General features: G+C 45.0%; 1 protein-coding gene across 2 annotated transcripts in view; it reads right to left on the reverse strand.

Moving 5' to 3' along the window:
* Positions 1-14,253, reverse strand: part of SNX4 (sorting nexin 4) — a 54,667-nt gene extending 40,414 nt beyond the window's left edge. For both annotated transcript variants that reach the window (XM_084802155.1, XM_084802154.1), the window contains exon 1: positions 14,074-14,253. In XM_084802155.1, the coding sequence (XP_084658281.1) occupies positions 14,074-14,214 (141 nt within the window). In that variant the 5' untranslated portion in view covers positions 14,215-14,253. The remainder of the gene's footprint in view (positions 1-14,073) is intronic.
* Positions 14,254-14,558: the final 305 nt, after the last annotated feature.

Consider the following 14,558-nt stretch of genomic DNA (forward strand, 5'->3'; position numbering starts at 1 on the left):
CTCTTCCAAGGGTTTTGGTTTTTTGAGACAGGGTTTCTCTGTGTAGCCCTGTCTGTCCTGGACTCACTTTGTAGACCAGGCTGGCCTCGAACTCACAGCGATCTGCCTGCCTCTGCCTCCCGAGTGCTGGAATTATAGGTGTGCACCACCATCGCCCAGCTTTAAGATTTTTATTTTACATGTACATGTGAGTGCCTGTATGTATATGTACCACCAGGAGTTTGGCCATGCTGCAGAGTGTACAGGCATCACAAACTGGACTTCTTCTTTTCTTCTTCTTCTTTTTTTTTTTTTTTTTTTTTTTTTGAGGAGAGGCAGACCTGGGAGGACTGGGAAGTAAGTATGCTCAGGGTTCATAATGTGAAATTTCAAATAAAGATATTATGGAGGATGAAAAGGTACACAGGCTGTGGTGATGACTAGTCACACGACAGGAGGATCTTTATGGTTGCAGGTCAGTGAGAGACACTGCCTCAAACAGGGTAGACAATGACTCAGGAAGACACATGTCAACCTCTGGCACCCACAGAAGTCCACATACACACAAACACACACAAAAGCAAGTGTTACACAGAGAAAATTAACTTTATATATATGACAGTACCAAAAATGGAGTCAGTGATGAAATATAGAAGATGCACTTATGATGTAACATAGATGAAGCACTCCCAGGAAAAATGCAGAAAGTGGTATATAATGATATACACATGAGAAAATAAGACAGACAGCAAGAAGCCCTTCAGCCAAAGGGAGGCTCAAGAAACTACCTACAACAGCCAGTGAGTACCAGGATGAGGAAGGCCACAGCGGCTGAGACGGCTACACAGCTCTTGGCCTACAGCCAAGCTTTTTATTTACCACCATCTGCTCCAGTGAAAGCTCTGAATTTAGTTAGCACATACTATACTGATAAAGCAAATTACCTTTTTAGCCCAAAAGATAATGCATTTATCATAATTTTAGCTTGCCATGCTATCCAATAATAATAAACACAAAATTTAAAAAGCATTAAGTTCAAGAATAATAAAGCTGCCAGGAAGTGGTGGCAGCACACCCCTTTAAACACTGAGCAAAGAGGCAGGTAGATCTCTGAGTTCCAGGCTAGCTTGGTCTACAGAGTGAGTTCTAGGACAACCAGGGCTACACAGAGAAACCCTGTCCTAAAAAACAATAATAAAACCAAAAGAATGTATATAGGCATTTGACAAGAATACTAGCAGGGCTGGTAGATGTATACCATATTTCTTATGCTGACCCTATTTTCATAAAACAGTAACAATATTTAATATAACCAACACCTGTAATTGTTAAGAGCACCTTAGCACTCAGGAGGCAAAGGCAGATGGATCTCTCAGTTCCAGGCTAGCCTGGTCTACAGAGTGAGTTCCAGGACATCCAGGGCTACACAAAGAAACCCCAAAGGGGGGAGGGGGAAAGAAGGGGAGAGAGGAGAGGGAGGAGGAGGGAGAGGGGAAGAGAGAGAAAGCACACAGATTTCAATGTGGCTTGATCACTGGCTAATGAGAACAGGGCTACTATTTAAATTGCACACAGAACATTGTAGAAAAACATTAAAAAAAAAAAAAAAAGCTCCAAGCCACCAAGATTACTAAAATGTATAAAGACAACTTAGAATAGAAACATGAAAAGAAACAAACAACTAGTGAAACCAAAACATTCAGAGTAGAAACACTGGGTTAGGAGAAATCAAATCAGTAAGGGAATGGCAGAGCAGAGAAACTCTCCTAAAATCACAAGGTATGTTTTTAAAAAGTAAGAAAGAAGCCAGGTGTGGTAGCGCAAACCTTTATTCCCAACACTTGAAGCAGAGGCAGGTGGATGTCTAGCTGGCCTGGTCTACCCATAGAGTTCCAGGTCATCTAGACATAATACAGTGAGACTCTGTAGCAAAGAAAATTTTAAAAAAAGGTAAAAACAATGAAAGATGATTTTCAAAAGAGAAAATCGAGAGTGGCTGTAGAGACAGATGGTCCAATGTTTAAGAGCAATCTTAGCCGGGCAGTGGTGGCGCACGCCTTTAATCCCAGCACTCGGGAGGCAGAGGCAGGTGGATCAATGTGAGTTCGAGGCCATCCTGGTCTACAAAGTTAGTCCAAGACAGCCAGGGCTACACAGAGAAACCCTGTCTCTGGGGGGGGGGGGGGGGGGGGGAGCACTCTTCCAAAAGACTGGATGTAATTCCCAGTACCTACATGGTAGCTCACGACTAACTCCAGCTCCGAGGAGATCCAGCATTCTCTTCTAGCCTCCAAGGATGCAGACATACATGCAGGTAAAACACCCATACACATAAAATAAAATAAAATTTTCAAAAGGAAAATTAAGAACCAACCTTAAATATGTAAGTGCTTGGAAAAGAAAGAAGTATAGAGAACAGACACCATAATCATCAGTGCAGTTAAAAAAAAAATCTTTCCTGGATTGAATAAAAACCTCAAAAGCTTCAAACTGAATGGCTTATGGCCCACGCATAATAAATTTGGAAATGTAAACAATTCCGAGTAAGGAAAAAACCACTCTAACAAGACTCAAGAAAGAAAGCCCCTACAAAATAATGAAGACCAGATTTGCCTTAGCAGCACAGTAAACCCCAGATATTAACAGGACATCAAACACAGCATGCTTACAATATTCAGAAAATATTAATGCATTGTTCCTTCTAAAGTAGAATATTTTGAAGAAACTGATAAACTGTTCCTAAACTCCATATAAAATGTAGAAGACTTAGAGCAATGATAACTGTATTTTGATAAACAGGACCTATTTCATGCTGTTTCTGAAGGCAGTGTAGAACTGGGGTAAGGACAGAGACAGAGGCAGAAATAAACCCTGTATCTAAGGTAAACTGATTTCAGTAAGTACAGGACAAAATATCAACAGGGAGAGGAGGGGTTGGAGCTTTTCCTTACATCATGAACAGAAAGATAAGTTAAAATGGATCATGTACACATACCTAAAAACTAAGACTGAAATCTCCAAAAAATATATATACAATGAAACCTTTGTGATCTTGGGTAAGAAGAGATTTCTTAGATACAAACTCAAAAGCACAATTAAGGACCAGGTGTGGCGGCCCACGCCTTCAATCACAGCACTCAGGAGGCAGAGATGAAGCAGATGGAACTCTTGAGTATGAGGCCAGCCTGGTCTACATAGTAGACCCAGCCAGCCAAGGCTGCACAGTGAGACCCTAAACAAAAACAAAACCCACACAATACAGGGAGGGGAAAGAGTGAGATTAAATCTTCTATTCTTCACAAGACAACACTAAGAAAAAGGAATGACAGTATCTCTTGGAACTGGGACAGATAATAACAGTAAATCGTATCTAGACTATAGAAGAACACTTAGGACTCAATAATACCCTATTAAAAATAGGAACAAGGGGCTGGATATGGGGGCACATGTCTGCACTCTTAGGACCCAGGACTCAGAGGCAGGTGGATCACTGTGAGTTCAAGGCCAGCCTAGTCTACAAATCGAGTCCAGAACAGCCAAGGCTACACAGAGAAACATTTTCTCAAAAAAAAACCCAAAATCCAAAACAAAACTAAACAGCTAAAAATCAACAGTGTATGTATAATAGAAAGACAAAGCCATGTGCTGATGAGCCTTAGAAGAATGGATGTGGCAGTTTGAATAAAACCTGCCCGTATAGGCTCATGTATGCTGGCCCCCAATGGATGGAACTGATTGGGAAGAACTAGGTGTGGTCTTGTTGCCCATGATGATCATGACTCATCCTTTGAAACTATAAACCCCAATAAACTCACTCATCTATAAACTGTTCTTTTAGTTAGGGTTACCATTGCTGTGATAAAACATCATGAACAAATCAAGTTGGAAAGAAAGAGTTTATTTTATTTGGCTTACCCTTCCACATCCATAGTCCATCACTGAAGAAAATTAGGACGAGGACTCACATGGAGCAGGAACCTAGAGGTAGGAGCTGATACAGAGGCCATGGAAGGATGCTGCTTCCTGGCTTGTTCGTCATGGCTTGCTCAGCCTGCTTTTTTTGTTGTTTGTTTTTTATTTTTCGAGGCAGGGTTTCTCTGTGTAACAGCCTTGGCTGACCTGGACTCTCTTTGTAAACCAGGCTGGTATTGAACTCAAAAAGGTCTGCCTGCCTCTGCCTCCCGGGTGCTGGGATTAAAGGCATGTGCCACCATGCCCGGCTCAGCCTGCCTTCTTACTGAAACCCAGGACCAGTAGCCTAGCCGGTGGCCTCAACCATAATAGGCTGGGCCCTCCCACATTAATCACTGATTAAGAAAAAGACCTATCAGGGCTGGAGAGATGGCTCAAAGGTTAAGAGCACTGCCTCCTCTTCCAAAGGTCCTGAGTTCAATCCCCAGCAACCACATGGTGGTTTACAACCATCTATAATGAGATCTAGTGCCCTCTTCTGGTATACATGCAGACAAAACACTGTGTATCTATGATAAATAAATCTTTAAAAAAAAAAAAAAGGAAAAGAAAAAGAAAAAAGAAAAAGACCTATCTGCACAGGCACCTAGCAGTGCAAGTCTTTAATCACAGCACTTTGGAGGCAGAGGCAGGCAGATCTCTGTGAGTTCAAGGCCAGCCTGATCTACGAAGTGAGTTCCAGGATTTCCAGGGCCGTTACACAGAGAAACCCTGTCTCAAATAAACAAACAAACAAATAAATAAATAAAGGGCTGTAGAGATAGCTTAGAGGTTAAGGGTACTGACTGTTCCTCCAGAGGTCCTGTGTTCAATTCCCAGCAACCACATAGTGGCTCATAAGCATCTATAATGTGCTCTGGTGCCCTCTACTGGCTTGCAGGTGTACATCCAGGCAGAACACTGTATATATAATAATAAATAAATAAATCTTTTAAAATAAATAAATAAAAGAAAGAAAAAATAAAAGAAAGAGCAAGCCCTATACTGAGTGGTGGTAGCACACAACTTTAATACCAGCACTCAGGAAACAAAGGAGGCAGATCTCTGCGTTTAAAGCCAGCTAGTGTACAGGGTGAGTCCAAGACAGCCCGGGCTACACAGAAACCCTGTCTCAGAAAAAGAAAAGAAAATGCTCTACAGGCTTCCCTACAGCCAAATACTATGGCAGCATTTTCTAAATGGAGGCTCCCTCCTCTCTGATGGCTCTAGCTTGTGTCAAGAAGACAGGACTAGCCCACACAGTTGCCTTGGTCATGGGGTATCATCACTGCAATAGAAAAATAAGACTGTAAGGAACCATCACACAGTTGCTAGTGAAAATGCTGAGAAAAAGGGGGGGTGGAGCGAGCGTGCACACGCGTGCCTGTGTATGTGTATTCTGTGTGTGTGTGTGTGTGTGTGTGTGTGTGTGTGTGTGTATTCTCAGACGGTTAAAGGCATGTCGCTCATGTCTAATTTACAGTACTCCAGCCTGGTACTAGGGAGGTATCTCCTAGGGAGGAGTGCCATAATTTCTAGGCCTGCTGGCCTAGAGTGAGGCCCATCTCAAACACTTAATATAAACTTACCATATGATTGGCAAATACATTCCTGTAAGTCTGCTCAAGGGAACATTTATCTAGACAAAATTTTTAACAGCTAAAAACCAAAACCACAATGTTCATTAAATAGTAAATAAACACAATATGAAACTGCCAAAAATCAAGTTTATTCAGTAAGAAAAAGGAATACATAGTACAACAAGGATCAACATCAAAAATATTCCTAGTATATAATAGGAGACATGCCCCTCCCCCGCCGCCAAAAGAAGCAGGACCATTAAACAGGCTAAGGCTTCAGAAAATCGGCTGACCATGGACTTCCAGAAAACCAATAATCACACACACACTGGAGCCCAGAGGTCACAGAAACAGTCTGACTTATCACCAAGGTTTGTAAAACAATTATTAAATGCAGTTTCTGGGCCTGTCTTTACCCCCTACACCCCTCCAACTCTGACCTACAAAAACTTTTCCTCAGACCCTGAACAGCACTCTTGGTTGCAGGTGCCGAGGTCTCAGATAACAGAAGTCTGCTCTTGTGTTTGAGAGAAACTGGAGTCTTTGTCCTTTCATTTTCCTGCTGACTTACTTCTTACATGTAAGAGGCCAGACTCACGCACAGCAGCGGGTAGCCCTAGTGATGACCGCAGCAGGAAGAAGGATGATCAAACACCAAGGGGACGAGGGATTTGGCGCATGACAGGTGTGCTCTAAAACTAGATTGTGAAGATGGTCGTACAACTCTGTTAATATACTTTAAAAAAAAAGAAAAAAAAAACACTAAAGCCAGACATGGTGGCACACATCTGTAATCCCAGCACTCAGGAGGCTGAGGCAGGTGGATTTCTCTGAGTTTGAGGCCAGCCTGGTCTACAAATTGAGTTGAGTGCAGGAGAGCCAGGACTTAAGAGAAACCCTGTTTCAAAAAACAAAAAACAGAAGAAAACAAATCACTGAACTGTACACTTACAAAGGATGGATTTTCAGCATATAAATTATACCTATTTTTTTTAACATTTGTGTGCGTGCGTGCGTGCATGTATGGGGAGGTACACATGCCATAGTGCCTGTGTAAGAGGTCAGAGGGCAACTTGCAGGAATCCTTTCTATCCTGTTTCCTGGATCAAACTCAGCTCATCAGACACAGCAGCAAGCACTTTTACCAGCTAAGCCATCTCACTTGCCCACAAATTATATCCTGAAAATGTTGATTTTAAAAAAGAAACAGAATTTTCCATGAAGCTATACTGCCAAGTAAACTACACAAAGTTAAATAAGGAACAAGACATGTCCCCACAAAATTACACACAGAAAAAGGGTAAAATAACTACATGGGCACTTGGACAGACAGGTGGGTGGTAGTGAACACCTGCAATCCCAGCTAAGGAGGCTGAGAAGAATCAGCAGTGTAAGGCAAGCTTGGATATCTCAACACACACACTCACACACACACTCACACACACTCAAAGGTCATATGCAAATTTTTAAATGCATCCAGACAAACATGGAATACACTCAGGTGCCACCTGCTATTTCTTCTAAAGTGCATCCAATCATCAGCTTAATCATACAGAGAAGACAGGCACAAACTGAGTAAAATTCTACAAAAATTTTCTAATGTTTAAAAAGTTTAGGAGCCAGGCGTGGTGGCGCAGGCCTTTAATTCCAACACTCGGGAGGCAGAGGCAGGCAGATCACTGAGTTCGAGGCCAGCCTGGTCTACAAAGTGAGACCAGGACAGCCAAGGCTACATAGAGAAACCCTGTCTCAAAACAAAAACAAAACAAAACAAAACAAAAAGTTTAGGACTATGAAAGTAAAACAAAGTGATTTTTCCAGACTGGAAGAACCCAAGAGGTAAGGCTGACTGGGACTGCACAGCCTGCGCTTAGCAGTTCCACTTCCCGATGTTGCTGGCTGTTCCGTGGTTACATAGGGTCCTGTCGTTGCTGGTTCTGAATACTGTTGGGGAAGAGATGGAGCAACAGCAGCTGGCCATCTGACCTCACATTCTGCTTACACTATGGTGTGAATATGCAATGTCCCCCGCTGCTGTGCTCACTACTCAGTCCTTTCTGTGGGAGGCAGTGTCTCTGGAGAGGGTATCTGCCCTCTCCAGCCCCTCCGGGCCCCTATGAGGTGGATAACCTCCTTCACATGCTCTGGGCAGGACGGCGCCTAGCAGCTAGGCACACCAGGGAGCCGCAGGCAGGCCTCAAGTTGTTTCAGTCAGGTATTTATTTGGTCACAATCACTGAAGTACAAATTATAAACTTGAGATTTCAAGATACAGAAAGTTTTCTGAGATGGAGTCTCACTCTGATCCAAGCTGGTCTGAAACTCATGAAGAGGTCCAGACTGGCCTTCAACTGTAGGAATAAGCCACCATACTCTAAATCAAAACAATTTTATTTTTATTATTATTATTTTGTTGTTGTTTGTTTGTTTTTCAAGACAGAGTTTCTCTGGGTAGCCTTGACTGTCCTGGACTCACTTCATAGATCAGGCTGGCCTCCAACTCACAGCAATCCGACTGTCTCTGCCTCTGGAGTGCTGGGATTAAAGGTGTGTACCACCACACCCAGCCTCAAAACAATTTTAAATGGTCATACACACCGGATATTTTGTTTCAGGAAAGAAAAACAATATACAACCTCCAAGAGACATCTCATTTTAGTCTGTTTCAGACAAGAGCCTAAACAGAAATCCAAGTCAGAAAGCATAAAACATGACAGAATAGAATATAAAGGGTGTTAAGGAGCACAAGCACTTGACGCCCCGTGTGTGGTGGTTTGGATGGGCATGCAGCCCACAGGCTCATGGGCCTGGTCCCTACCTGGAGGAACTGTTTGGGAAGACTCATTAGATGGTGGCTTTGTTGAAGGAAAGAGCTGGGCTAGCTTTGAGCATTCACACACTAAGGACATCCCAGGGCCTCTCTCTTTGCCTGGTGCCCTTAGGCCAAGATTCAGCTCTCAGCCACTGCTCCAGTTCCACGCCTGTCTGCTACCGCCATGTAACCTCTAAAACTGTGAGGAGGCCACCACGTTAAATGCTTTCTTTTATAGGCTGCCTTGGGCATAGTGCTTTTTCACAGCACTTGAAAACTAAGACATTATGGTAAATAACAGAAAGCTATAAAACAATTATACAAGGAATAAAGCCAGGCATGGTGGTGCACGCCTATAATCTCAGCACTTGGGGAAGCAGAGACAGGCGGATCTCTGATCAAGGCTGGTCTACCAAACAAGTCCAGAACAGCCAAGGCTTCACAGAGAAACCTTGTCTTTTTTTGTTCTTGTTTTTGGGTTTTCAAGACAGGGTTTCTCTGTGTAGCCTTGGCTGTCTTGGACTCATTTTGTAGATCAGACTGGCCTCGAAGTCACAGCATTCCACCTGCCTCTGCCTCCTGAGTGCTGGGATTAAAGGTGTGTGCCACCACACCCAGCCTGAGAAACCTTGTCTTGAAAAATGAACAACAAAAATTATACAAGACATAAAATGGTAAAAATAGGCAAATACAAAAACAAGGGCCAACAGACATATAATAAATAGCAGGAAAGCCAGGCGTGGTGGCACACACCTTTAGTTCCAGCACTCGGGAGGCAGAGGCAGGTGGATTGCTGTGGGTTCAAGGCCAGCCTGGGCTACAAAGTGAGTCCAGGACAGCCAAGGCTACACAGAGAGACCCTGTCTCAAAAAACAAACAAACAAACAAGAAATAATAAAAAAAATAAAATAAAAAAATAAATAGCAGGAAAAACGAAGTCTGTAAGAGAGCTTATCCCTCAGATAAGCACCAACTTCCCAGAAAACTCTACCAGGGATTTCCTGTATAATTCTGAGCAGTGGTGTAACCTCTCTGCCTCACTTTCCTCACTGTAGGGCTGAAACAGAACCTACAATGTTATGTTTCTCCCAACTCACAAAACTTTTTTTTCTTTTTTCTTTTCTGGTCTTTTTGAGTTAAGGTTTCTCTGTGTAACAAGCTCTGGCTGTCCTGGACTTGCTTTGAAGACCAGGCTATCCCTGAACTCACAGGATCCACCTGCCTCTGCCTCCTGAGTGCTGGGATTAAAGGCGTGCAGCACTGAACCACACTAAGCCATCTCCATAGCCACCATATTATTATTTTTATATAAAAATGACACTGAGAGGGCACTCCCTGTACCTTCAGATTTTTTTTTAGTGTGGTGTGGTGTGTGTTAGACGGAGAAGCAGCGAGGATGAGCCATGCGCTAAGTGCTATGGAGGTGGGAGACAGCTTCTCAAGACGCAGCTCTCTCATTTCACTTCCCAGGCAGGGCTCTCTTCTTCTTGCTGCACATGTGCGCCTCCGGCTGCCTCTCCTCCACCTGCCATCTCACCACAGGCGTGCCGGGGCTGGGGTCACAGATGAGTGCTCTCACGCTTGGCACTTCCCCTGGATTTCAGGGAGAGAGCGTGGGTCATCAGGGCTTCATGGAATCACTTCACCAGCTACTTTAGTTTGCTCTCTGTTGCTGTGATAAAACACTGACCCAATCAACTTAGGGGTAAAAGCGTGTGTGTGGCTTCCACTTCCACACCACAGTGCATTCCTGAGGGAGTCGGGGCACAAACTGAAGGAGAGGCCATGAAGAATACTGTGTACTGGCTGGCTCCCTCTGGCTTTTTCAGCTTGCTTTTTTATACAACCCGCAGCCACCTGCCCAGGGGCAGCACCATCCAGTGTGGGCTAGGCTGTCAGTTAGCAATCAAGAAAATGCCTCACAAACATGCCCACAGGCCAATCTGATTGAGGCAATTCCTCAAATGAAATTCCCTTTTCCTAAGTGATTCCCAAGTGTTTTTGCTGTACTGTTTAAAAATAAAAAATTATGGACTAGGCATTATGGTGAATGGTTATAAAGCAAGAGAGAGACAGTGATAGAAGAGCCATTAGGTTCAAGGCTGGCCTGGAGTACATTGTAAGATCTCAAAATCAAACACACACAAAGAACTGCTGCCTGGCAGACAACAGCTCACTATTATCTATTACCCAACACTTGTATGTCTAGGTTTTTCTGATGTTGAAAACTAATGCATGCTTACCACACAGGGGAAAAGTTAAGTAACCTACCACACCCCAAAGCAATTGTGCTTTTATTAATCAGTGTGTATCCTCATAGTCTCCTTCCTAGGAGAGATACCTCTGTGACTTAAAATAGGTTCCTTAGGCCTATATGGCAACACTGATCAGAAATGGTTGTGTTAATTAACCTTTGCACTAGTGTTAGCAAACCCCTAAGATAATCAACTTACAGAAAGGTTTATTTTGGTGGGCAGTGGTGGCACATGTCTTTAATCCCAGACAGGGTCTCTCTGTGTAGCACTGGCTGTCCTGGACTCACTTTATAGACCAGGCTGGCCTTGAACTCACAGAGATCTTCCTGCCTCTGCCTCCCGGGTGCTGCGATTGCAGGTGTGATGCAGCCAAAAGACACAAGGGCTGTGTACAGGTCTGTAGTAAAACATTTGCCTAGCACCAGTGTAGCTTCGGGTTCCATCCCAGAACCAAAAGAGGGGTGACGGTAGGGGCACAACCACAAGCTTGGGAAACATTTTAAACCCTGAAAATATTCAGTATTCATAGGGATACATGTGGCACTACTGATGGGAGTGTAAACTGAATAACTGCTTTGGAAACAATCTAGCACTAACAGCTATGGCTGAACCCTGTAATCCTGAAACCCCAGGGACAAATTTAGACTAGATTGGACATTCTACAGTAAGAGATAATGAAGAGGGAGTTCATGGTAATAACAACTCCTTAAAACAGCAGAGATTTCATTAACCACCTATCCATAAACAGAAGAAATTTAAAAACTGTGGACTACACAGAAAAGACCAGACTATAAAGCCAAAACATAAGGGGTGGGGGAGCTAAGACACATTTGGGATAAATCCAAAAAGAAAGAAACCATATGGAAATATTTCATTTGTGAAACTTCAAAGTTTCATTTATGAAACATTCAAAAATGTATTATTTAGGGATATTTACAGCTATAAAGTAATCATAAAGAAGACGGTGGGGAGGGGCTGGGGCTGGGGCTGGAGGGTGGACTGGAGAGATGGCTCAGAGGTTAAGAGCACTGGTTGTTCTTCCAAAGGTCCTGAGTTCAACTCCCAGCAACCACATGGTGGCTCATAACCATCCTTAGTGAGATCTGGTGCCCTCTTTTGGCATGCTGGCTCACATGCAGGCAGAATAGAGTATAAATGATAAGTAAATAAATCTTTTTTTAAAAAAGAGGACAGTATATGCACTCACAGCTGAAATCTCATCCCTAGGAAGCATAAGGAGGACTGCCAAAACCAGCAGGCTAACTCGGTTAGAGTAAGAGGTTAGCTAAACAGAGAACGGATACTGCGAAATGGTGGCTACTGCCTGTGACCCAGGAACATCAGGACTTCCAGACCGCCCTGGGCTACATGAAGCCTTGTCAAAACAAACACACATAGAAGAGCAATCTAAATCTGAGCTGAATAGATGGCTTAGTGATTAATTACATTATGTGGCCAGTTGAGTTGGCACAGGCCTTTAATCCCCAGCACTCAGGAGGCAGAGGCAGTGAGTTTGAGGCTAGCATGGACAACAGAGTGAGTTCCAGGACAGCCAGGGCTACACAGAGAAACCTTGTCTTTAAAATAAAAAAGAGGAGCTGGAGAGAAGGCTCAGACGTTAAGAGCATTGGCTGCTCTTCTAAAGGTCCCAAGTTCAATTCCCAGCAACCACATGGCGGCTCACAACCATCTACAATGAGATCTGGTGCCCTCTTCTGGCATGCAGGTGACATATAGGCAAAACGCTGTATGCATAAATAAATAAATCTTTAATAAATAAAATAAGAAAGAACATGATGTGGCCCTGCAGAAGACCCAGGTTCTGTTCCCAGCATCCGTCAGGTGGCCCACAACCATCCCTACTTCCACTCTAAGGGATCCAATGTCCTTTTCTGACCTCCATAGGCTCGCACATGACACACAGACACACACACACACACACTCAGGCAAAACACTCATACACACAAAATAAAATAAATCTTGAGTACACACTGCTCTTGCAAAGGAGCCAAGTTCAGTTCCCAGTATCCACGTCAGGCAGCTCCTGTAACTGCAGCTCCAGAAAGTCACACCCATACTCAGAAAGTCATACCCCACACAGACACACATGCACAATAAAAATCCAATGTCAAAACTATGTATTAGACCGACATGGTGGCTCGTGCCCTTTAATATCAAGAGGCGGATCTCGGCATTCCGAGCTAGCAATGGACACTAAGACACACTACAACATACTATATGATCACAACTACATGACATTCCTGAAAAGGAAAAACAGGTATGATGGAAAGAAAAGGAAAACGATCCTTGTGTGAGGGGTTGGTGTAGAGTAAAAAAACAAGCAAAGCCCAGGATTTTTAGGACAGTGAAGGAGTTTATCTGACAGTATGTGATGGATCCTGCCATTATATTCCCAAACCCACAGAGTGATGGTCTCCAAGAGTGAACTCTAACCTCTGGACTCTGGGTGCCAACCTGGGCTCATCAGGTGTAACATAAACCAGTCCGGTAAGAAAGGGTGATAAGGCACAAGTCTGAATGTGAGAAGAGAATATGCGGGAAATGTCCCCGATTTCCTTTCCTTAAAACTCTTCTTAAAAATTAAGTTTTTCACTTCTCAGCACACAGAAATAGTTCAAGTAGTCAAAACCTCCGACTGCTGAGAAGTTCCCTGGTTAGCTCGGCTCGAAACGTAGTCCTTTCTAAAGATGCACCAACCGTAAAAATGTATGAGTTACTTCAGCACCAACACCTGTTCCAGGGTGGGGAAAAAAAGGAAACGCGCGGGAACAGGGAGCAGCAGCAGCAGCAAAATGGCTGGACAGGGTCTGAGCAACTAAGGGGTTGAGCCTCTGGGCAAGGACATGAACACTGGGCGCTACCGTGAGTTTCCTAAAGGCTTGTTTATCGGGGTCTATAAATCTGTAAGGACCCTTTGGAACGGACGGACGCACGCATTCGCTGACATACAATGCTACACTCCCCACCTTTCCTCAAATGGTGAAAAGCACCAGTTACCAATGGGAGAAGGGGTGAGAGGGGACAGACCGGTCTCCAGGGGAAAACAGGACACTTATCCCAAATAACGAAATTACGGACAAATAAAGAGTCCCAACAAATGTTTCCTCGTCTGATCCTTCTCTTACGCGACGCTGAAGCCCGCTCCCCATACCCACCAACTGCGCACACTCGCCGCTCACCCTGGGTGTAGCCGCCTCCCAGCGACCCCCTCGGCCCACCGGAAACAACAGCGAGCTTCTTCAGAGTCAAACCCAGCGGGACGCGCCCACTGACACCCGCGGGCCACGCCACCAACGGCGCGCGTGACCGCGCCCACGCGGCCCTCTAGTTCGCCGCGCCTGTGGGTCCATTTCCACTCAGCTCCGGGTCATCCTCCGGTCTCCGGGACCGCGCCCACTCGCCCCAGACAGGGCAGCTCGGCCCAGCCCGCTAGGCCCGGCCCCAGGCCCGAAGCCTCCGCCGCCCCTCTCCTCACCGTGTCCACCCCTGAGCCGTCTTCCCTGGCTCCCTCGGTCTCCTCACCGACCGCGGCTTCCAGCACAGCGCCAGGGCCGCCCAGCGGCTCCAGGGATGCAGGCTGTAGCAGCCTCTCGGGGTCCGGAGGTGCCTGCTCCATAGCTGCTGTACGGCACCGCGAGTCCAGTGCGCCTGCGCCGCGCCAGCCCCCACCCACCCACCCCCAAACCGTCCCGCCCCCTGCTTGCTGTAGCTCCGCCCATAATTCTCGGTAGTCCCGCCCCTGCCCACAGAGGCTCCTCCCAGGCAGCGGAGCACCCAGAATGCTGGACCAGCAACCTTGACCAGTGATGGAGAAACGAACGGGAAAGCTAGGGGGAGCTACAGAGGGATCTGGTCAGCTACAAAACTGGAAATCTAGGAGAAATAAAAAAAAGAAACGAAGGTCAAGTAAACGCAAGAAATAAATGCACACCCGGGAGGCAGAGGCAGGCGGATCTCTGT

The sequence above is a fragment of the Acomys minous genome, assembly GCF_964271855.1.
Source record: "Acomys minous genome assembly, chromosome: 11".
Taxonomy (NCBI): Eukaryota; Metazoa; Chordata; class Mammalia; order Rodentia; family Muridae; genus Acomys; species Acomys minous.